This window comes from Oncorhynchus clarkii, chromosome 13 (assembly GCF_045791955.1).
Source record: "Oncorhynchus clarkii lewisi isolate Uvic-CL-2024 chromosome 13, UVic_Ocla_1.0, whole genome shotgun sequence".
Taxonomy (NCBI): domain Eukaryota; kingdom Metazoa; phylum Chordata; class Actinopteri; order Salmoniformes; family Salmonidae; genus Oncorhynchus; species Oncorhynchus clarkii.
Genome location: NC_092159.1, coordinates 31,207,699 through 31,233,037, shown reverse-complemented (window position 1 = coordinate 31,233,037; position 25,339 = coordinate 31,207,699). Strand labels below are relative to the sequence as shown.

The window sequence follows — 25,339 nt, the reverse complement described above, 5'->3', positions numbered from 1 at the left end:
TACCAAAAAAATTTCTGCAGCATTGAAGGTCCCCAAGAACACAGTGGCCTCCATCATTCTTAAATGGAAGAAGATTGGAATCGCCAAGACTCTTCCTAAAGCTGGCCGCTTTGCCAAACTGAGCAATTGGGGGAGAAGGGCCTTGGTCAGTGAGGTGACCAAGAACCCAATGCTCACTCTGACCGAGCTCCAGAGTTCCTCTGTGGGGATGGGAGAACTTTCCAGAAGGACATCTCTGCAGCACTCCACCAATCAGGACTCTTTGGTGGCCAGACGGAAGCCACTCCTCAGCAAAAGGCACAGGACAGCCCACTTGGAGTTTGCCAAAAGGCACCTAAAGGCTCTCAGACTACTAGAAACAAGATGCCCTGGTCTGATGAAACCAAGATTGAACTCTTTGGTCTAAATGCCAAGAGTCACGTCTGGAGGAAACCAGCCTCCATCCTTACGGTGAGGCGTGATGGCAGCATCATGCTGTGGGGATGTTTTCAGGGACTGGGAGACAGGATTTGAGGGTAGGATGAACGGCGCAAAGTACAGAGAGATCCTTGATGAAAACCTGCTCCAGAACGCTCAGGACCTCTGACTGGGGCCAAGATTCACCTTCCAATAGGACAACGACCCTAAGCACACAGCCAAGACCATGCAGGAGTGGCTTCTGGACAAGTCGCTGAATGTCCTTGAGTGACACAGCCAGAGCCCAGACTTGAACATGATCGAACATATCTGGAAAGACCTGAAAATAGCTGTGCAGCAACACTCCCCATCCAACCTGACAGAGATTGAGAGGATCTGCAGAAAAGAATGGGAGAAACTCCCCAAATACAGGTGTGCCAAGTAGAGGTCGACCGATTATGATTTTAATGCCGATTATTAGAGGACCTAAAAACCGATACCGATTCATTTAAAAAAAATAATGTATTTGTAATAATGACAATAACAACAATACTGAATGAACACTTATTTTAACTTAATATAATACATCAATAAAATTAATTTAGCCTCAAATAAATAATGAAACATGTTCAATTTGGTTTAAATAATGCAAAAACAAAGTGTTGGAGAAGAAAGTAAAAGTGCAATATGTGCTATGTAAGAAAGCTAACGTTTCAGTTCCTTGCTCAGAACATGAGAACATATGAAATCTGGTGGTTCCTTTCACATGAGTATTCAACATTCCCAGGTAAGAAGTTTTAGGTTGTAGTTATTATAGGAATTATAGGACTATTTCCCTCTATACCATTTGTATTTCATTAACCTTAGTCACTTTAGTATTGCCAGTGTAACAGTATAGCTTCCATCCCTCTCCTCGCTCCTCCCTGAATGTTTACGCGCCTGCTTCTGCCTACCACCACTGTCAGATACTTAAGTACTTGTATGCTTTTATGCTGTAAGGACTGTAAGATTGGATCCCCCGAGCTGACAAGGTGAAAATCTGTCCTTCTGCCCCTGAACAAGGCAGTTATAACCCACTGTCATTGAAAATAAGAATAGGTTCTTAACTGACTTGCCTAGTTAAATAAAGGTATTAAAAAATAATAATAATTAAATCGGCGCCCAAAAGTACCGATTTCCGATTGTTATGAAAACTTGAATCGGCCATTCCGATTAATCGGTTGACCTCTAGTGCCAAGCTTGTAGCTTCAAATCCAAGAAGACTCCAGGCTGTAATCGCTGCCAAAAGTTCTTCAGCAAAGTACTGAGTAAAGGGTCTGAATACTTATGTAAATGTGATATTTACGTTTTTTAATTTTTAATAAATAAAAATGTGTGAACCTGTCATGGGGTATTGTGTGTAGATTGATAAGGGAAAAAATAAGGATGTAACATAATAAAATTTGGCAAAAAAATACTTTCCGAATGCACTCAAACTGTATTCTAGTCATGGCTCAACCTATATATCAACTGCTGGACAATAATGTCCATACTGCCTTTACACCATTTATATGTGTGTGTATGTGTATGTATAGTGTCTGTCATAGTTGAAGTGTACCTATGATGAAATTACAGGCCCCTCTCATCTTTTTAAGTGGGAGAACTTGCACAATTGGTGGCTGACTAAATACTTTTTTGCCCCAGTGTGTGTGTGTGTGTGTGTGTGTGTGTGTGTGTGTGTGTGTGTGTGTGTGTGTGTGTGTGTGTGTGTATATGTGTGTGTGTGTATATATATATATATACATATATATATTCCGGATTGTTTGTTACCTTTTCATTTCCGGGGAGTGGCTTTAATTCAAATTCCCCCCCAACAATTCTCTCTCAGATGTATTGTTTTGACCTGTTTGTTACTTATAAAATATTGTGATGGAAAAGACAGAGGGATTAAAATAGCTGTTTGTCTTTATTTTAGTGTGGCGGTCACCAGATCTAAAGACGTGCCCGCCTTTGGTCCTCCCATCCCCCAGGGGGTGCTCTTCCCAAAGTCGGCCATGTTCCGGGACTTCCTTCTGGCCAAGATGATGAACGGTGAGAATGCGGTGCATAAGTCGGACAAGTTCCGCGCCATGGCCATGCGCACGCGCCAAGAGTACCTGAAAGATTTGTCCGAGAACTTTGTAAGCGCCAACCCCGTGGACTCTTCAGCGGCCAAGTTTAGCTTCATCTCGTTGGGTGTCAAGAAGAAGGAGCGCAGCCGACCCCGGCGGAACGCCCACCTCCAGAGCTACGGGGCGGTCACTTGGGCCGTGGTGGCCCGGGACTTTGGCCAGTCGGCGGACATTGGCTGCCTGCTGGCCGTCTCCAATGAGTTTGTGGTGCTGATCGAAGAGGCGTCCAAGGAGGTGGTGTTCAACTGCTACTGCCGCGATGTCCTTGGTTGGAGCGCAACATCTGGGAGCGTCCGGCTCTTCTACGAGCGAGGCGAGTGTGTGGTGTTCTCCACGCAGGAAGGATGCTTGGACGACGTCCGGGAGATCATGCAGAGGTTGGAGGTAAGAAGGTTGTGTTAGGCTAAAAGACAACATCATTCAGTGCTACACATCCTGTACACAGGTTAAGCCTATTACTGGACTAAAGCAGTATTTTCAATTAAGATCTTCCATTGAGAATGATATTTAGTCCAGGCTTAAGTGTTAAAGTCCTTTAAACTAGTGGTTGCCAATCGGACCCACAAGGAACATATATAATTCAACTTCTCCAAGTATTTACTGAAGACTAGGTTTAGTTTATCACTTGAAAATTGGGTTTGGGTTTGTTACTGCTTGGCTGTACCCACACTGGCCCAGAGAGAAGATTGGCCACTTCTGCCCGAGACATACACTACCGTTAAAAAGTTTGGGGTCCTTGTTTTTGAAAGAAAAGTACATTTTTCGTCCATTAAAATAACATCAAATTGATCAGAAATACAGGGTAGACATTGTTAATGTTGTAAATGACTATTTCTAAGTGACCCCAAACTTTTGAACTAGTTTAATATCATAAGACACTTGCATAAAACCTTCTACCTTAGTATTTGGCTGCGTTTAGACAGGCAGCCCAATTCTGATATTTTTTCACTAATTGGTGTTTTGACCAATCAGATCTGTAAAAGATCTGATGTGAAAAGATCTTGTTAGGTTAAATGGTTTACTATGGGTTAACGCTGCAGTGAGAAGATTACTCAAGTCCTGGGAGCCGGCCCAAGTCACAGCAGTTTAGTCAGCAGATGTCCCCCATTATACCGCCACTTTACATCAGCCTCACAACAATATGTTTGTTGTTAGAAGTTACTGTTCTTGAATCACTGTTTGTAATAAACGCCTGCCGGGGCCTGGAATTGATTTAATCATTTGGTTGATAATTGTGTTATTTTGGGGGAGACGAGAGGTCGTATGGGGTCGGGTGTCCCTGAGCGCTCTGTCCCAGGCCCTCTAAATTTCAGTTAAATGGGATAATCCAAAGGTGTCTAAAGCATCTGCTAGGGTTGATACCATTAGCCTCAGACGCCCAGGCTTTAAGACGCCAAAAAGGGGTGAAGAACTGGGGAGTCTGGATGAAAAATAGTAACATGTTGCCACTCCAAACAGAGATGCCGTTTTTTTTTTCCTTTGGCATGTTGACGACCCTAATCTCTGCAGAGCTTCACATTGTGTTTTGTTTGGTTTATTCTGAAATTATTTCTTCTGTTGTTGGCAAACTTTTTTTGTCAAATCCCGTAACTGTTTCCTGCGCTTCAAGAGGCCAGCTCAGGCCACTTTTGGACTATATTTAGTTTTTGTTGCCAAGTTTGATTGAATGGAGCCCTTTAGTCTTTTCAACCAACTTTATCTTGGAAAGGGATAATGATTTAAGTTCTCATTGGCTTTGGTGCGATTTTAAAGTTTTGTGTTTGTGTGGAGTAGATCAAACCACAAAGTTGCTAATTACTGCCCCTCCATGAGGTTAACTGGGGTAAAGGTTGATCTACAGTAGGCTTTATAAGGTAATGCTCATAACTTATCAAAACAGTTGCCAACATGGATAATCCCTAATAAAGCCATTAGATCAGAGTAGGCTGAAATTGACTCTCTTGGTAATGTCGTCCTAGATTGTCACCCGGGGCTGCGAGACAGTGGAGATGACCCTTCGGCGGAACGGTCTGGGCCAGTTGGGATTCCACGTCAACTTCGAGGGCGTGGTGGCGGACGTGGAGCCTTTCGGCTTCGCCTGGCAGGTGGGTCTCCGTCCGGGCAGCCGGCTGATGGAGATCTGCAAGGTGGCTGTGGCCACACTATCCCACGAGCAGATGATCGACTTGCTGCGCACGTCCAACACAGTCAGTGTGGTCATCGTCCAGCCCCACGAAGACGGCACGCCCAGGAGGTAGGTTAAACACCACCAGCTCCTTTGCATTTAAACTAAGCTCTGTTTTATTCTTACACTGAACAAAAATATAAACGCAACATGCAACAATTTCAATGATATTACTGAGTTACAGTTCATATAAGGAAATCAGTCAATTTAAATAAATTTATTAGGCCCTAATGTATGGATTTCACATGACTGGGCAGGGGCACAGCCATGGGAGTGCATAAGCCCACCCACTTGGGAGCCAGGCCCAGCCAATCAGAATTAGTTTTTCACAGCAAAAGGGCTTTATTACAGACATAAATACTCATCAGTTTCATCAGCTGTCCGGGTGGCTGGTTTCAGACAATCCCGCAGGTGAAGAAGTTGGATGTGGAGGTCCTGGGCTGGCATGTTTACCCGTAGTCTGTGGTTGTGAGGCCGGTTGGACGTTCTCTAAAACGACATTGGAGAGGCGGCTTATGGTAGAGAAATTAACATTCAATTCTCTGGCAACAGCTCTGTTGGACATTCCTTTAGTTAGCATGCTCCCTCAACTTGAGACATCTGTGGCATTGTGTTGTGACAAAACTGCACATTTTAGTGGCCTTTTGTTGTCCCTAGCACAAGGTGCATCTGTGTAACGATCATGCTGTTTAATCAGCTTCTTGATATGCCACATCTATCAGGTGGATGGATTATCTTGGAAAATGAGAAATGCTCACCTTCATGGATGTAAGCAAATTTGTGCACAAACTTTGAGAGAAATAAGCTTTTTGTGCATATGGAACATTTATGGGGTCTTTTATTTCAGCTCATGGGACCAACACTTTACATGTTGCATTGATATTTTTGTTCAGTATATAACCAACTCAATCTTTAAAGGTTTAATCTGTAAATTAATTTTTCTCAAAAGGGCAGGGTTTGGGTCTTGGTGAGTATGTCCCTTTATTTTTAACTTTGCTTCTTGGATGTTTGTAGTATCTTAAATTGTCACTGGCAAAATAAAAATGACAAATTGCAATTTTAAACATTGTTAGTATCATTGCTGCATCGATTTCCCACGATTTCAACCACTATAACTTTGGGGTTTTACATCAATAATTCTTATTCCTGTTAGTGGCTTGCACTCCCCTGTCTTCACAGTGGAATAATGTCTCTTGACAGTGTTATGGCTCACCTGCACAACTGCCAGAACATGTTAGCCGTCACATCAATCAAGTTATGACGGCACTGCTGTACTCGGTGTTCTGAAGGAATTCTGACAACAAACTAAAGTTAATGTTTACCATAGTCTCAAACATTTTATTGATCAGTATAATGTCCCCTTTTAACCAAATGTTAAATACAGTTGAAGTCGGAAGTTTACATACACTTAGGTTGGAGTCATTAAAACTCGTTTTTCAACCTCTTCACACATTTCTTGTCAACAAACTGTAGTTTTGGCAAGTCGGTTAGGACATCTACTTTGTGCATGACACAAGTAATTTTTCCAACAATTGTTTACAGACTATTTCACTGTATCACAATTCCAGTGGTTCAGAAGTTTACACACACTAAGTTGACTCTGTGCCTTTTAAACAGCTTGGAAAATTTCAGAAAATGATGTCATGGCTTTAGAAGCTTCTGATAGGCTAATTGACATCATTTGAGTCAATTGGAGTTGTACTTGTAGATGTATTTCTGTACAAACAACAGTGCGCAAGTATAAACACCATGGGACCATGCAGCAGTCATACCGATCATGAAGGAGACGCGTTCTGTCTCCTAGAGATGAATGTACTTTGGTGTGAAAAGTGCAAATCAATCCCAGAACAACAGCAAAGGACCTTGTGAAGATGCTGGAGGAAACGGGTACAGAAGTATCTATATCCACAGTAAAACGAGTCCTATATCGACATAACCTGAAAGGCCGCTCAGCAAGGAAGAAGCCACTGCTCCAAAATCGCAATAAAAAAGCCACACTACGGTTTGAAACTGTACATGGGGACAACAATTTTATTTTTTAGAAAAATGTCCTCTGGTTTGATGAAACAAAAATAGAACTGTTTGGCCATAATGACCATTGTTTTGTTTGGAGGAAATAGGGGGAGGCTTGCAAGCTGAAGAACACCATCCCACCCGTGAAGCACGGGGGTGGCAGCATCATGTTGTGGGGGTGCTTTGCTGCAGGAGGGACTGGTGCACTTTACAAAATAGATGGCATCATGCGGTAAGAAAATAATGTAGATATATTGAAGAAACATCTCAAGATATTAGTTAGGAAGTTAAAGCTGGGTCGCAAATGGGTCTTCCAAATGGCTTAAGGACCACAAAGTCAAGGTATTGGAGTGGCCATCACAAAGCCCTGACCTCAATCCTAATCTTAGAAAATGTGTGGGCAGAACTGAAAAAGCGTGTGCGAGCAAGAAGGCCTACAAACCTGATTCAGTTACACCAGCTCTGTCAGGAGGAATGGGCCAAAATTTACCCAACTTATTGTGGAAAGCTTGTGGAAGGCTACCCGAAAGGGTTGACCCAAGTTAAGCAATGCTACCAAATACTAATTGAGTGTATGTAAACTTCTGACCCACTGGGAATGTGATGAAAGAAATAGAAGCTGAAATAAATCACTCTCTCTACTATTATTCTGACATTTCACATTCTTAAAATAATGTGGTGATCCTAACTGACGTAAAACGGGGGATTTTTACTAGGATTAAATGTCAGGAATTGTGATAAACTGAGTTTAAATGTATTTGGCTAAGGTGTATGTAAACTTCCGACTTCAACTGTACCTCATGTTTTTAGCAGGAGCATTTATATCGATCTTTTCCCATATAGAATAGATACTACTATTCTTTTACCTTCCTGTTAGTGAGAATTTCTCCTTTGCCAAGATAATCCATCCACCTGACAGGTGTGGCATATCGAGAAGCTGATTTAAACAGTATGATCATTACACAGGTGCACCTTATAATAAAAGGCAACTCAAAAATAGTCTGTTTTGTCACAACACAATGCCACAGATGTCTCAAATTTTGAGAGAGCGTTTCAATTGGCATTCTGACTTCAGGAATGTCCACCAGAGCTGTTGCCAGAGAATGTTAATTTCTCTACCATAAGCCGCCTCCAACTTCGTTTTAGAGAATTTGACTGTACACCCAACCGGCCTCACATCCCCAGACCACGTGTAACCACCCCAAGCTAGGACCTCCTCATCCAGCGTCTGCATCTGCGGGATCATTTTAAATCAACCTCCTGGACAGCTGATGAAACTGTGGGTTTGCACAATCAAAGAATTTCTGCACAAACTGTCAAACCATCTCAGGGAAGCTCGCCCTCACCAGGGTCTTGACCTGACTGCAGTTCGGCGTCGTAGCAGACTTCAGTGGGCAAATTCTCACCTTCGATGGTCCTTGGCTTACTGGAGAAGTGTGCTCTTCACGGATGAGTCCCGGTTTCAACTGTACCGGGCAGATGGCGTGTGTTGCGTCTTGTGGGTGAGTGGTTTGCTGATGTCATCACTGTGAACTGAGTGCCCAATGGTGGTGGTGGGGGTTATGGTATGGGAAGGCATAAGCTACGCACAATGAACAGAATTGCATTTTATCAATGGCAATTTGAATGCACAGAGATACCGCGACGAGATCCTGAATCCCATTGTCGTTCCATTCATCACTATGTTCCAGCATGGTAATGCAGGGCCCCATGTTGCAAGGATCTGTACTCAATTCCTGGAAGCTGTCCCAGTTCTTCCATGGCCTGCATACTCACCAGGCATGTCACCTATTGTGCATGTTTGGGATTCTCTGGATCGATGTGTACGACAGCGTGTTCCAGTTCCCGCCAATATCCAGCAATTTCACACAGCCATTGAAGAGGAGTGGGACAACATTCCACAGGCCACAATCAACAGCCTGATCAACTCTACAGTGAAGGAGATGTTGTGCTGCATGAGGCAAATGGTCACACCAGATACTGACTGGTTTTTCTGATCTCCGCCCCTACCTTTTTTTTAAGGTATCTTTGACCAACATATTCATATCTGTATTCCCAGTCATGTGAAATCCATAGTTTAGGGCCTAATGAATGTATTTCAATTGACTGATTTTTGTTATATTAACTGTAACTCAGTAAAATCGTTGAAATTGTTGCATGTTGCGTTTTACATTTTTGTACTGTGTTTATAGCACACTACTTTTGGCCAGAGCCATATGGTCCCTGGTCAAAAGTAGTGCATTATAATGGAAATGGGTGCCATTTGAGACTTATGAATCCAACATGTATGAATCAAGACAGGGCTTTCGTGCTGTGCCATTTTTTGGGACACTCCAAGGCCGTCGTTTGGGTTGGCTGAGATCTTGAGACTTGCCAAATCATGTTTTAACAGGAATCAACCAGAGTGAAGGAGAAAACATGATCCATAGTTTTGTACGATATGTGCGTAAGGGACATTTCTGGGATCTTTTACTTTAGCTCATGGAACATGGGACCAACACTTTACATGTTGTGTTCATATTTTTCTTCAGTATAGGAAATAGGGGGCCTTTTGGGACTCAGGCCTATATAGCTAATTATCTCTGTAGTCATGACCGAATGGGCTTGTTAAATGAATCAATGTTGTCTGTTAATGTTATGTACTATGCTGTGTTTTGTGTGGACCCCTGGAAGAGTAGCTACCGTAATTGCTGGACTATTAAGCGCACCTGAATATAAACCGCACCCACTGAATTATTTAAAAAATATGTATTTTGTACATAAATAAGCCGCACATGTCTATAAGCCGCAGGTGCCTACCGGTACATTGAAACAAATTAACTTTACACAGCCTTTAAATGAAACACGGCTTGTAACAAAAATAAATAGGTTTTAACGAAACACGGCTTGTAACAAAAATAAATAGGCTTTAACGAAACACGGCTTGTAACAAAAATAAATAGGCTTTAACGAAACACGGCTTGTAACAAAAATAAATAGGCTTTAATGAAACACAGCTTGTAACAAAAATAAATGGGCTTTAACGAAACACGGCTTGTAACAAAAATAAATAGGCTTTAACGAAACACAGCTTGTAACAAAAATAAATAGGCTTTAACGAAACACGGCTTGTAACAAAAATTAAAACAGTAGCCTACCAAGAAAGTAATTGTTCACTACCTTCCTCTTCCTGTGCACTGAAACCACTGAAGTCATCTCCTTCGGTGTCAGAGTTGAATAGCCTCAGAATTGCTTAATCCGATGTTGGATCATTTTCATTGTCGCTCTCATCACTTTCATCCAGAGGCAAATACCCCGCTGAGCTCATGCTGCCCCTTCAACACACAGCAGTCCAGCCTTTCGAAACAAACCCGTTGATGATAGTGGAATTTTTTACAATGCTCCACGCTGTCAGGACCCACTGGCAGACTTGACCATAAGATGCTCTTCGCCTGCGGCCCGTTTTAGTGAGTGATTTCTCCCCACTTGTCATCCAAGCCTCTCACTGAACAAGGAGCGCCACCTTAAATGCACGATTTACACTGATGTCGAGTGGCTGCAAATACTTTGGGCCATCTGCTTTTCTTCCCTCTGAAAGCTTTTGTTGTATTTTTACACTGAGTCAGTTCCTCACGCTGCTGTTTCCAACGTCTTATCATCGACTCATTAAGGCCAAGCTCCCGTGCAGCAGCTCTATTTCCTTTTCCAACAGCCAAATCGATCGCCTTCAACTTGAAAGCTGCATCATATGCATTTCTCCGTGTCTTTGCCATGATGAGGGTGACAAAATTACTACCGCAATCAGAATGATGGGAAGTTTGCGCGCGCTCGATTTACGTCACATTATGTGACGGTGCTCAGTTTTTTGGCGGCATGAATCTTGTGAAAGCGGGAAAAATCCATAAATTAGCCACGTCATTGTATAAACCGCGAGGTTCAAAGTGTGGGAATAAAGTAGCGGCTTATAGTCCGGAAATTACGGTAATAGGGATCCTAATCAAATACTAATACCAGTGTTATTGATGTCAATCGGCCACAGGCTTAGTCAATGTAGCTCATATCCATCAGCAAATATTGAACATATTTGACTGTAGCAAAGTAGCAGTACATTTGGATGAGGTTGGACACAAGTTGGCAGCGACTGTTCCCAAATGTAATGGAAAGTTGGTCATCTCTTTCGCACCCAGAATATTGGGTTAATGCTACATTTCTGACGGTTAAATCAAGCGAGCAAGAAAGAGGTGGAACGTGGCTGTACCTCTTTGGAAACGGACGTATCAAGTAGCAGGCAGTGAAACATCTCAAAAAACCTAACACTTAAAATGCAGTCCATCTGCCAAACATCCACATAAATCTCCTATTGACTTAGATTTACCTATGAGGATTGCGTCACACTTTTTCTTTTTACATTAGATGCACATAATAACATGTAACAACACCTACACATGCTCTTACAGTATAATAAGACGCTCAATTGTTAATGTGTCTTTTTGATTTGTTCTATCAGGAGCTGCTCGGAGATGTACCGCATCCCCGTGGTGGAGTACAAGACCACCACGGCTGCCGGCTGGCACCGCGTCTCGGCAGCCCCGGGTGGTGGCCCATCCATGTCCCGGACCTCCCCCACACAGGGCCCCAGCCCCGGGCAGCAGATGTTCCATTACGCTCAGGGGGCCATCTCCCGCAGCACCTCCTTCGACAGGAAGCAACAGGACGGGACCAGGTACACCTCAGCACCCACTCAATTGACTCATAGTTCCTAGTTCCAGCACCCTAGATCCGAGGTACTCACATTTGAGCCTGGATCGCCAGAGTCCTGATGTTTTTTTATTTATTTTCGAACAGAGTAAACTCATTGTCACTGTTTGGTTAGTGCTAGTGAGTGGAATCTCGATCTTAATCAGTCCCTGCTTAGAGCAAAGAATTTACATCAGCAGTACTTCTTGTCTTGAGGCCAGATTTTAGTATCCCTGCCTTTGACACTCATAATCATGCTCAAAGTGTGTCACCAAAAGAGACTTGAGCTATATTACATCAAGCATGCTTCTTTGCTTGGCATGAAGAGTCACTCCAATTCTGAAAATATTTTCATGTACATATACAGATTTGCTGGCCAACCATGTCTGACTCATCCCAAGAACCTGTACAAATAATTGAATGGGACTCATTGCCGACTTGTTTTTGTCAGTGAAATTGTATAATTTTCTCGACGAACACAATGGCACCTCTATCCTTAGTATCACTGACACTGCACGATATTAGCATAGGCTGTGCATAATGAGGTCAATGTTTTTGTAATTTGATTAGCATAAAATTAGCAAGTGGCAAATACATGACTGGGAAACTGAGACTGGGCTCTGACAGGAAGAAAAACAAGATGGCGGAAGGGGCATTAGGGAAACCAACAAAGTGTTTTAAAATGATTTACAATGGAAAACGGGAATGAGCTTTTATTTGACAAGTCTAGGTAAATTGTCCCTGTTCGTCTGTTTTCTACCGTTCATGCCTAATGAACTCAACCCAGCTCTAATTCCAACTCTAACATACTGTGGCTACTATACTTAAATCAGTGTTTCAGATGGTATTTGCACACACAGTGGGTCCCAGGACTAGAGAAAACAACTGAATCAATGCTGAATGTAGATGAGAAGAGCTCTTTGGCACTGTGATATAATAATAACAGATAAACAAACAGAATAAACTATAAGGTTTTTCCTAGTGTTTTATTTTTGCTCTTATGTTGGGTCATGTTTTATGGAGTGATTTTAGTGGCAACAGAATTTTTATCAGAATTTAATCATGTTGAATTTGTGTTATGAAATGTTTCATTTTGTTGCCACTAATATCACTCCATAAGCATCAACTTTCTTTACCCTGTATTTAGAGTGTATGTTTCTCACTCTGTCTGAGGGTTGAGGATCGACCTCCATGTTGTGCCCCTGTTATTTAACATGGCACACAGCATGGGGGGAGGGGGGGAGTGTTAGCTAGCAGGGTGTCATGGCGTGTGAATGTTTTATTGAGCTCTGGAGTGTCGAGGTGCTTGTTTGCAGCCCTGCACTGCCCCTCTGCTGTGGACTGTCCACGATTGTCTGTACACACACACACACACACACACACACACACACACACAGCTACAGTAAGGCTACCTCAGCATTGGTCTTTCAGGGTAGTGTTGCATTACATATCAGGTTGAACACGCGTGTGTGTCCATGCCATGCGTATCTGTGGTGTTACATCTAATCAGTGTGTGCATGTCCATTTACAACTGTGTGACAAACTGTGTGTGCGCATGCAAGCATACCGGTATATGTGGGAGTAGTGCAATTGTGTGGGATGAGTTTGACCTTTTGTAGAAAGAAAAGCACAGCCTGTTGGCTGGTGGAAAATTGAGATTAAGTGATTCCCTTCTAGTCAGTGGTTTCACAGGATTGATTGCGGCATGGATTGGCCTCTCAGGAGAGAACTCTATTTTCAGATTGGAGTGTCCTTGTATATGTCTGTTATGAAATACTTTACAAAAATATTGTGAAGACCTGCTCTTTCCATGACATAGACTGACCAGGTGAATCCAGATGAAAGCTTTGATCCCTTATTGACTCCAACACAATTGTAGTCAACGTGGGCGAGCATCCCTGTGGAATGCTTTTGACACCTTGTAGAGTCCATGCCCCGACGAATTGAGGCTGTTCTGACGGAGAGGGGGGGGGGGAGCAACTCAATATTAGGAAGGTGGTCTTAATGTTTTGTACAGTCAGTGTATATTATAGACATGTTAAAGAAAATGGGTGGTTTGCTTCGCTACAAACTCTTCTGGTGGCAGTCTGGTTGTTGTGAAATTTCTCTCATTAAACTTAATATGTCATGAGTTAAGATGTCAACCCCACTTGGCACCAAATAGTGAATTTATTTTATCTTTATTTTATCAGGGATTCAGACTAGAGGTCGATTTATTTAGGGCCGATTTCAAGTTTTCATAACAATCTGTAATTGCCATTTTTGGACACCGATTATATTGCACTCCACGAGGAGACTGCGTGACAGGCTGACTGACTACCTGTTATGCGAGTGCAGCAAGGAGCCAAGGTAAGGTGCTAGCTAGCATTAAACGTATCTTATAAAAAACAATCACTCTTAACATAATCCCTAGTTAACTACACATGGTTGATGATAGTACTAGTTTATCTAGCTTGTCCTGCGTTGCATATAATCGATGCAGTGCCTGTTAATTTATCATTGAATCACAGCCTTCTTCGCCAAATGGGTGATTTAACAAGCGCATTCGCAAAAAAAAGCACTGTTGTTGCATCAATGTGTACTTAACCATAAACATCAATGCCTTTCTTTAAAATCAATACACAAGTATATATTTTAAACCTGCATATTTAGTTAATATTGCCTGCTAACATGAATTTATTTTAACTAGGGAAATTCTGTCACTTCTCTTGCAAGCAGAGTCAGGGTATATGCAGCAGTTTGGGCCGCCTGGCTCGTTGCAAACTGTGTGAAGACCATTTCTTCCTAACAAAGACTGTAATTAATTTGACAGAATTGTACAAAATTATGACATAACATTGAAGGTTGTGCAATGTAACATCAATATTTAGACTTAGGGTTGCCACCCGTTAGATAAAATACGGAACAGTTCTGTATTTCACTGAAAGAATAAACGTTTTGTTTTCTAAATGATATTTTACGGATTTGACCATATTAATGACCTAAGGCTCATATTTCTGTGTGTTATTATGTTATAATTAAGTCTATGATTTGATAGAGTGGTGGCAGGCAGCAGCAGGCTCATACGCATTCATTCAAACAGTACTTTCCTGCATTTGCTAGCAGCTCTTCGCTGTGCTTCAAGGATTGTGCTGTTTATGACTTCAAGCCTTTCAACTCCCGAGATTAGGCTTGCAATACTAAAATACCTCTTAGAACATCCAATGGTCAAACGTATATGAAATACAAATGGTATAGAGAGAAATAGTCCTATAATAACTACAACCTAAAACTTCTTAACTGGGAATATTGAAGACTATTAAAAGGAACCACCAGCTTTCATATGTTCTCATGTTCTGAGCAAGGAACTTAAACGTTAGCTTTTTTACTTGGCACATATTGCACTTTTACTTCTCCAACACTTTGTTTTTGCATTATTTAAACAAAATTGAACATGTTTAATTTATTTATTTGACACTAAATTGATTTTATTGATGTATTATATGAAGTTTAAATAAGTGTTCATTCAGTATCATTGTCATTATTACAAACAACAACAAAAATGTTATATATATATATTTTTTTTTAAATTTATTTTTATTTAATATATATATATATATTTTTTATATATATATATATATATATATATATATATATATATATATATATATATATATATATATATATATATTTTTTTTTTTTATATATATATATTTTTTTATATATATATTTTTTATATATATATAAAAAATATAAAATATATATATATATATATATATATATATATATATATATATATATATATATATATATATATATATATATATATATATATATATATATATATATATATATATATAAAAATCGGCCAATTTAATCGGTATCTGCTTTTTTTGGTCCTCCAATAATCGGTATCGGCGTTGAAAAATCATAATCGGTCGACCTCTAATTCATACTGAAACCAAGATCTCTTTTACAGATGACACCCTGAATTGCAGAAAATACCAACATCAAAATAGAAATACAAAATGCAAGCAGAAAGGAAAACACGGTCATAGAAAACAAACACATTCATCAGTAATAAGGTACTCAATCAGCTTTCTGAATTACCCTACCCTAAACATCACATTTAAGAAAATGTTAAAGATTGTTCCACAAAATAAGGTGCCAGAAAACTAAAAGCTGAGTTACCAAAGGAATTATCAGAGTTCGCCATCCCTGAGACCGGGTGGCGAAAGTTTAGTGAATATGTTAGTCCCACTTAAAACATAGCAATGTATCAACCTACATGACATCAGAGGGCCAACAACCTTTCTGGTAGAGAATGCAGTGATGAGTACTAAAATTGCCGCCCATAATAAAGTGCAGGGTGCTATGATAAACTCCATCTAAGGCTTTAGTGCACCTAAAGTCCTGACCAACTAGTCATTGTCCTTTTTTATTATGTGGGTTTTAGTTAGCGCTTTGTGCTACGCTTAAGGGGGAAAGATTTTAGAACCAAGTTAGAATTTTCAATGTGACCGTAATGTCTTGAAAATAAAAACATATATCACATTTTAAATGACCACGTATTTCCAAGACACTAGCCTTCTCAGTCTACGTTTCGGACCAGACCAGTTAATATAATAACTAGAGGTCGACCGATTATGATTTTTCAACGCCGATACCGATTATTGGAGGACCAAAAAAGCCGATGCCAATTAATCGGCCAATTGTTTTTGTTTTTATGTAAAATATATATATATATATATATATATATTATATATATTTGTAATAATGACAACTACAATAATACTGAATTAACACTTATTTTAATTTAATATAATACATCAATACAATCAATTCAGCCTCAAATAAATAATGAAACATATTCAATTTGGTTTAAATAATGCAAAAACAATGTGTTGGAGAAGAAAGTAATATGTGCTAATATGCAATATGTGCCATGTAAAATATGTGCTATGTAAAAAAGCTAACGTTTAAGTTCCTTGCTCAGAACATGAGAACATATGAAAGTTGGTGGTTCCTTTTAACATGAGACTTCAATTTTCCAAGGTAAGAGGTTTTAGGTTGTAGAATATAGTATTCATAGGACTATTTCTCTCTATACCACTTGTATTTCATATACAGTGGGGCAAAAAAGTATTTAGTCAGCCACCAATTGTGCAAGTTCTCCCACTTAAAAAGATGTTGCATCCAAAGAACAGCATACCTACTGTGAAGCATGGGGGTGGAAACATCATGCTTTGGGGCTGTTTTTCTGCAAAGGGACCAGGACGACTAATCCGTGGAAAGAATGAATGGGGCCATGTATCGTGAGATTTTGAGTGAAAACCTCCTTCCATCAGCAAGGGCATTGAAGATGAAACGTGGCTGGGTCTTTCAGCATGACAATGATCCCAAACACACCGCCCGGGCAACGAAGGAGTGGCTTCGTAAGAAGCTTTTCAAGGTCCTGGAGTGGCTTAGCCAGTCTCCAGATCTCAACACCATAGAAAATCTTTGGAGGGAGTTGAAAGTCTGTGCTCTAGAGGAGATCTGTATGGAGGAATGGGTCAAAATACCAGCAACAGTGTGTGAAAACCTTGTGAAGACTTACAGAAAACGTTTGACCTCCGTCATTGCCAACAAAGGGTATATAACAAAGTATTGAGATAAACTTTTGTTATTGACCAAATACTTATTTTCCACCATAATTTGCAAATAAATTAATTAAAAATCCTACAATGTGATTTTCTGGATTTTTTTTCTCATTTTGTCTGTCATAGTTGAAGTGTACCTATGATGAAAATTACAGGCCTCTCTCATCGTTTTAAGTGGGAGAACTTGCACAATTGGTGGCTGACTAAATACTTTTTTGCCCCACTGTACCTTTGACTATTGGATGTTCTTATAGGCACTATAGTATTGCCAGTGTAACAGTATAGCTTCCGTCCCCCTCCTCGCCCCTACCTGGGCTCGAACCAGGAACACATCGACAACAGCCACACTCGAAGCATCGTTACCCATCACCCCACAAAAGCCGCAGCCCTTGCAACGTAAGTGGAATAACTACTCCAAATCTAAAAGCGAGTGACGTTTGAAACGGTATTAGCACACACCCAGCTAACTAGCTAGCCATTTCACATTGGTTACACCAGCCATTAGGCTGATAGGCTTCAAGTCATTAACTGTGCTTGCGAAGAGCTGCTGGCAAAACGCACGAAAGTGCTGTTTGAATGAATGATTACGGGCCTGCTGCTGCTCAGTCAGACTGCTCTATCAAATCAGACTTAATTATAACATAATAACACACAGAAATACGAGCCTTTGGTCATTAATATGGTCGAATCCGGAAACTATCATTTCGAAAAAACAAAACGTTTATTATTTCAGTGGAATACGGAACCGTTCGGTATTTTATGTAACGGGTGGCATCCCTAAGTCTAAATATTCTTGTTACATTGCACAACCTTCAATGTTATCTCATAATTACGTAAAATTCTGGCAAATTAGTTCGCAATGAGCCAGGCAGCCCAAACTGTTGCACTGTGGAGCGTACCGGGAGTCACCACACCGTTACCAGCAGGAAATATAAAAACTGATTTCTGGGTTATGATTTATGTAACATTACATTTCCCGCACACTTTTACCATACCATATTTGTCATATGTAACACTTTGCCTGGGTTCTACAAAAAAACGTGATAGACTCTGAGGTTGTACAATGGAACCATTAAGGTGACATGTTTTCCTAAGGGAAACATACATGGAGACACTGCATATGTTTATTGTGTGGGGATCATTTGAATTCAAACACTTTGTGGCTTCTACTCCTAGTCGGAGTTTTGCCAGCTAATTAAGAGGGAGCGGGACTCAATTTGCAGCTGCCAACGCCTTGTAAAGCAGGCCTGCTCCAATGCTGCTGTAGATGCAGCATTGAAGATCCCTTTCACACCTCCTCATCCTTTACTCCCTCCCTGCCCTATATAACCTCCATTATGCGAGCTTCTCCATTGCACATTTACGATCCCATCTCAGCTTTTCCATATGATGTGTAATTCCGTGTTTTTTTCGAGGTCTCAGCGTTCTTCCCGGTCTGGCAGGAGAGTCGGGTTTCACGAGTCGGAGGCTCGAGCATCTCCCACGCCCCGGAGGCTTGGAACAGTGTGTTCAGGCTAAGAATAACGCCTTGCCTAACTGCTTACTTACGCTATGTTCCGCAAGTATTTCCCCAAGCACTCTTCATAAATGGATGGGATTCTAGTAGTCCAGTTACTACTTATCATCACAGTATAACGGTTGACCTACTATTTGTATTGTCTGTATAAACCCTCCTTTTTAAAAATATATAAACGTTCTTATCTACACTGTGTAGTTTGACCTTTGGCATAATACACATAATGATATACTAAACAAACAAACATCAGGAGCACATGCATCATACGTCCAGACTGGGTGATGAGTTGTATTGACACGCCTGACATTGTCTTGACAGCTCTTTTTATTTTGTTTTCACAACTCTGAGAATAATAGGAGTGATAACATGGTCGTTTAGCAGATGCATTTATCCCAAGTGACCCACCCAGTGGCCAATTTAGTTTGGTCTGCTAGGTACAGTCAAATCGTTTCCTGAGACCTAGTGTGTGGCCCTTTTGAGAATCAAACGAACAACTAACCCTTTCCATTTAATAGGGCCATTGGCGCTGTAGCCTACAGGTGGGGCACTTTAGCGGTTGAGGCCCATTTTGGTTACATGTCCCCTAAATGTTATTTTTGTGTTTTTTCAGGGTACTGCAGGAATATGAGATCTCCCCTACGGCCTCCTGTAGCAGTCGGGAACCAGGACAACTGTACTGCAGCTCCCCCAGCAACCAGTCCACGTCCAGTGACCCCGGACCCTGTGGCACCTGGTCCCAGAAGGCGGGATGCATTAACGGGTAAGTGCATTAGAGCACAGTGCTGCGGTGCACATTTTATGACAGCTAGGGTGTATATTTTAGGACAACTACGGTGTACATTTTAGGAAACTCTCAACCTCAAGCCTCACCCTTCCATGGAGAGTTACGTACACAGCAGACTGGGTTTGAATACAATTATATTCAAATACTGTATCTGCGCTTGATTTAGCTTGTCTGGGGCAATGGTGCCAATGAAATAGTAGCAAAAGTGGAAACCCCGCCCACCATTCTGTTTAAAGGGATAGTTTAGTCCAAAATCAAAGTTTATTGGATGTTTACTTTCTCAATATAATCAAGTCCATATTTGATGGCATCTGTTGTGTGTCCCGGTTACAGATAGGCCTACAGCTATGAGCATTAGGAGAAGTCTACAGACCCCAAGCACAAATAAATGGGAGAGATGGCTGTCATCTAATAAAATGCAATTAGGTGCTTTTCTTTGCTCCTAGATTAGATCAACTTTATTATCACAACAGGGGGAAATGAATTTGGTCATGTGCTTAAAAAGACAAAGTACATAATATATAGAAACACATAATAATGCACAATTCAAATTCATATAAATAATGCTACAGGCTATATATTTACATCGAAAGTTCAATCCATATTTATACTCCTTTAAACCAGACTATTCCCTCCTGGGCATACTGTAGATGGCACATAATCTACAGAGAAAGAGGACTATAACAATACTATGGTCATTTAGCATTTGTATCCAAAGCCATTTTCATAACTGTTCAGCATTCACAGTGACTCATACTGTATATGAATCAATCAAATTCAATCACATTTATTTTAAAAGCCCTTTATCCCTCAGCTGTTGTCACAGAGTACTTTACAGATACCCAGCCTAAAACACCAAAGACCAAACAATGCAGAAAAATCAGTGTAGTGTTTATATTCAGTACATCGGCCCATATATTCAGCATAGTGTATATATTCAATACAGTGACCCATACATTCAGTATATGTAGTGGGACCAGTTGTGTCATATGATAGGCCATCTCCTCTATCTAGCACAAAACGATACCATTACTACCCCCCCATCCTGGTTCTTCCAGGACCCCAATTCCTTGACCTCCGGCAGTCCAGACCAGGTTATAGTCACCAGGCCAGAGGCCCCAGCCGGACCCTGGCTCTCAGGTTGTAAGGCATTCCTTCAATATCCCCACAGCATCCGTTGTGGAAATGTGTCTGGGCGGCCGCAGCTTAACGGATACTGTTACACACCAAGGGAAAGGTTTGAAATAGCTCAGTGCGACTAGCCAAGTGGTGAGAAACAGTGAAACAATGGCCAGTGGTGTGAAAAGCAGGAAGTGGGGTTGATAAGTATTACAATGCACTTAAAAGGTTCTAAAGCAATGGCAAAGCATTGAGGATGCTGTGGGAGAAGACTATAATTTGAACACATTTTCTCAATTGTAATGTTTGGGAGCCATGCTATGCTGGTTAGCATTCTCTTTTCTCTTTGAGGCCTGAGTTTAGGACAACAGTTCTCATTTGACAAAATTATTGCATTGAAAGTTGATACAGTTGTGATTAGGTAAGGCATGGGTAGGCAACCCTGTTCTTGGAGTGCCGCAGGATTTTTCTCCGATTAGGTACCACACCTGACCAACTGAGGTAAAATGGTCAGTTAAATGATTGTCTAAATGCAAAACACCTGGTCATCCAGGTCGGTTAAATCAAAAACATTTGAAGTTCCTACATCACTCCAGGACAAGAGTTGCCAACCCTTGTAATAAGAACTGGCAGCTCTACATTGGATCATTCAGGTGCGGGTTCAGTTAACTGAGTTTGTTTGGGCAAATAAAAAAAAAAAATGGCTGACCTGTGCGTCACTGATTGTCTTCATGGTTAGAATGTTCAGCAAAGACGTCATATATTTCCTCCCACTTTTGAAGATTTTAAACCAGTTTGCTGATACCGCTAGCTTTGTCATATCCTTCTTTCGTGCACCTGTAGATGCCAGTCCCCTGCACTGCTCCTGGACCAGCCGAGCGACAAGGAGGGAGAGGGCCGGAGAGAGAGGGAGCCCAAGCTGGAGAGGACCAGATCTGCAGGTATGAGTTACTCTTCTTCATCACCAGCACCATCATAAGCATCATGTTTCACCAATATCATTTTCATCATCATTATCAACTGTGCTATGAAAGAGACTCACTCGCCTGTCAGTAGAAATGCACTTTAGCGAATTGGTCAGCTGGAGACAGACAAAACAGAAAGCAATATTAACTGTCATTCTTACAGATTCACGATTGTCATTCACATTAAGTGTTATCAAATGTGTCATGTTGTGATGTCAACAAATGACAAATGCGCTTGCATAGCCTATAACACAAAATAGAATGACCAAATAACTGCCATTCCAATTCATTTTTTGGCATTTCACGAACTGCATTGAAAAAATGCCAGTAATGGCAACTAGGGAAAGGAAAACAGGCGTTTCTTATTGGACACATTTAGGTAGTCCCTCCCCACTTCAATCGGTTTGGTTCCTAGTGAATATATAATAGTTCCTGACATCAACTCTGGTGGACAATAATCATAGAAATTGCACCACAAGTATTTTAATGAGAAAATGATATCTAAAAAAAAAAAAAATTCACAAATGGTCTTATTCCTCTTTTGCAGAGGCCAAGTGGCACCATCCCTCCACAAAGATTCTGAACATGAGGGAGAGAAGCCAGCCGAGACCAGGAGCAAAGGACTCCCCCAATAAATACCAACATGTGAGTACTCATACTTGGAAAGAGTTATCTTAATGTTTATTGAGGGTTGCCAGGTTAAATGTAATTTTACACTGTAACGCTTTTTTCTTGTCATGCTGGATTTGGGTTAGCTTGTTGTTGCGTCTATGTCATCTCATGCAATACATATGCCTACATTTGAGCATCAATGGAAAGTGTGTCTTGGAACACTTTTTTTTTCAGGACAAAATCAGTTAGTCGTAAGACCCTTTAAATAAACAAAGGAATACCTTAACCAATCAAATGTTTCATATGAAAGCATTGATGTCATCCAATGACAGAACATCATGGCCATTTGGTGAACGTATCCCATAGGAGTCCCGTCAGTCGATAAAGGCTTTGGTAGACCTAGCTATGCGCTCGCAGAGCACCTTATACCCTACCAGCAACATGCATGGTCTTCGGGTTTGGACCGCAACACGACACCCTAGACAGATGGGTCGTGATACCGTACGTATAGTCATCTGATCTTTAGGGTCACACCTATAGCAGTAGAGAACGGCTTGGTTACCCAGCTGTAAAAGTGTATTGCAAGTAATGGCGACGCATGGTGAATATCGATTAATGTGCGTTGTTTATTTTTCATTAGTGTTACTACAAATGAGGAAGCTTCCCAACAATTGGCCCTGGATAAACAGAAAGAGGGGTAGAATGTACTTGTCTCCTATGCAGAGCGCATTAAAGTTTCATATGCCCTCCTAACCCATTTGGAATGGCTTGGTTTATGGGATTTTCAATTAATTGCAGCTTCGGGAATAATTTATTTTACTACGGTGTAGTTGAAATGGGACCCAAGTCGGCTATGAATATAGCTCTCTTAACAGGAGTAGGAAGCTCATTGACTGGATAGCTCTATTAAATCAAAATGCGAATGGTTTAAAGTCCAAACCACATATAGTCTAGCAACAAGAAAATTATGTTTTAACTGAAATGCAGTTTTGTTACACTAAAAGGCCTGTGAAGTGGTACGTTGGTCATTTTCCCACACGACTTGGTGGATTAGATTAGGGTTAGGAGTAGAGTAATTTACTGCTGTAAATACATTGTAACAATGAGTAATTACAATAGTAAATTGTACCAAACATTTCCAGGGCCCCAATTTCATAATTCTCAAGTTAAGGGGTCAATACATTCTGAACCAGTGAATAAACTGACACAATGTGTTTTTCCGATTTTATTTAAGATTTGATTGAATTGTGGTGTAAGGACACACAGCCTATGTATACTAGCTGCCGAATCCTTGTTTCCTCAATTCCTCTCAAAGGTCATTGGAGGTCGGAGGGCGAGGTCTTGGATCCTTTACTCCAATGCTCTTTCAGAGGAACTGAGAAAACAAGAATGGACGAAGCAAGGATTTAACCACTAATTTTCAGACACAAATGAATGCTGCTAACCACTAACTGTTGTTGTGTTTTGATCGCCATCTCTTCCCCCAGTCTGGCTCCAGCCACTCCAGCAGCAACACGCTCTCCAGCAATGCCTCCAGCGGCAGCAGCGACGACAAGCGCTTTGGCTCTGGTGACCCCATGGACCCCGATGCCCTGGGCCTCATCTACATCAAGGGCGCGTCTACCGACAGCGGCATCGACACGGCACCTTGCATGCCCCCGCCACCTCCCCCTCTACCCGGCTGCGGCGGAGGTGGTGTACCGGGGGTCTCGGCTGGCCGGCCAGTCCCCCAGAATGCCCGAGGGGAACAGTGGGTGCTGGAGTACCACGGGGCGGGGGGTTACCATGGAGCGGGGACGCCGGAAGGAGGATTGACGTCACAAGGCTATAGCACCCAGGCCACTTCGGCTGGGCACGTAACGGACGGGAGCCTGGGCGACCTGAGTGAGATTTCCTCCATGTCCAGGTAAGGTGTAGCTTCAAAATAAAGTTCCCCAAATGACAGATCTAGGATCAGCTTCCACTCTCCCAATACATTAGTGGGGAAACCGCCAAACTGACCCATGATCAGTGTCTAGGGGCAACATCACCATACACCAAGAGGCTGACTGGATCCCTTTTATCTGACCAATGACCAGCACTTGAATTGTTGACAACGACTCACAGTTACGCAGTAGCAGCATCTGACATGTTATTCTGCTTGATCATCGGCACCTCTTGTAGAATATTCACTCTAAAATGAACCCTGGTACTGGAAAATGTAAATCAGTACTGGTACCTTTTTCATTCCAATTCAACCACAGGCAATGCTCAAACACATCATCAGGCTAAGTAATGTGAGGTCAAACTGCCCATGTTTTCAGTGTCTGTCATTATTGGATGTGAGTTATTTTTGCTCTAGGCATGTACACATTACACATTATCATGATGAGTAAGCAGGGACGGACTAGGACATAAAAACGGCCCTGGATTTTGACGCAGACTGCCCCACCACAACCAGTCCTCGGATACTCCACCGCCTACGCACACACGTACACACACCAGCCCCTAATACCACCACCTAGCTGCATCACAGCTATTGTACACTAATGCAGTACTATTTTCAGAGTGCTACAGAACACGCTGTACGCTGTTAAAGGAGTTCTACAGAACACATACTGAAATTGTCATGATTGAACAACATCCCATCATCTGAAGCCTAGAATAAAACGGAGAAGATATATAGTAGCTAGAATACTCAGTGAGACAGAGCACTGGCTGGCTAGTTTTCAGAGAGGGCTGGCTGGCTTCACTCTGTCAAAGCAGTAGACAACACTACTACAGACAGCACAGTGAACCAGAAAAAGACACACCAAATTTGGGCGTAAAGAGAATGGTAAGTAAGCAAGTTATAGAAAAATATGTCCTGGCTACCTTATTGGACGAGCAGTTTTCTCAGCAGCTCACTGTCCTCTAGCTTAGCACAACCATTCAGTTGTAATTCATAGTTGTTTTAGCTACAGACTATAAATATAACAACATAGTGGAAGCAATAGGTTTAGTCAGAATTAATCATCATAAAATGTATAAATAAAAGGCAGCTGTGCTAGGTCAAAGGCTGCCTTTTCAAGCATTTCACTACACCCGCAATAACATCTGCTAAATATGTGTATGTGACCAATAAAGTTTGATTTGATTTGACTAATGTCAATTGTAGGGCTTCAAACAAACATGAACCTGTTGAATGTAATGTAAAAATGTAGAATTCCGCCTAAATATACATTCCCAAAAGTAATTATTTATCATGAGTGCCAAAAACAATAGCTAGTAATGCCGCATACTCCAAGAAAGATAAAGATCGCAC

The 25,339-nt window shown here is 41.4% G+C and overlaps 1 protein-coding gene across 4 annotated transcripts in view; it reads left to right on the top strand.

The window, feature by feature from the left end:
- Positions 1-25,339, top strand: part of LOC139364537 (signal-induced proliferation-associated 1-like protein 2) — a 112,342-nt gene that overhangs the window by 65,416 nt on the left and 21,587 nt on the right. For all 4 annotated transcript variants that reach the window (XM_071101345.1, XM_071101344.1, XM_071101346.1 and 1 more), the window contains exons 8-14: positions 2,351-2,930; positions 4,505-4,779; positions 11,210-11,425; positions 19,187-19,336; positions 21,323-21,420; positions 21,992-22,089; positions 23,544-23,962. In XM_071101345.1, coding sequence (XP_070957446.1) covers positions 2,351-2,930; positions 4,505-4,779; positions 11,210-11,425; positions 19,187-19,336; positions 21,323-21,420; positions 21,992-22,089; positions 23,544-23,962 — 1,836 coding nt within the window. The remainder of the gene's footprint in view (positions 1-2,350; positions 2,931-4,504; positions 4,780-11,209; positions 11,426-19,186; positions 19,337-21,322; positions 21,421-21,991; positions 22,090-23,543; positions 23,963-25,339) is intronic.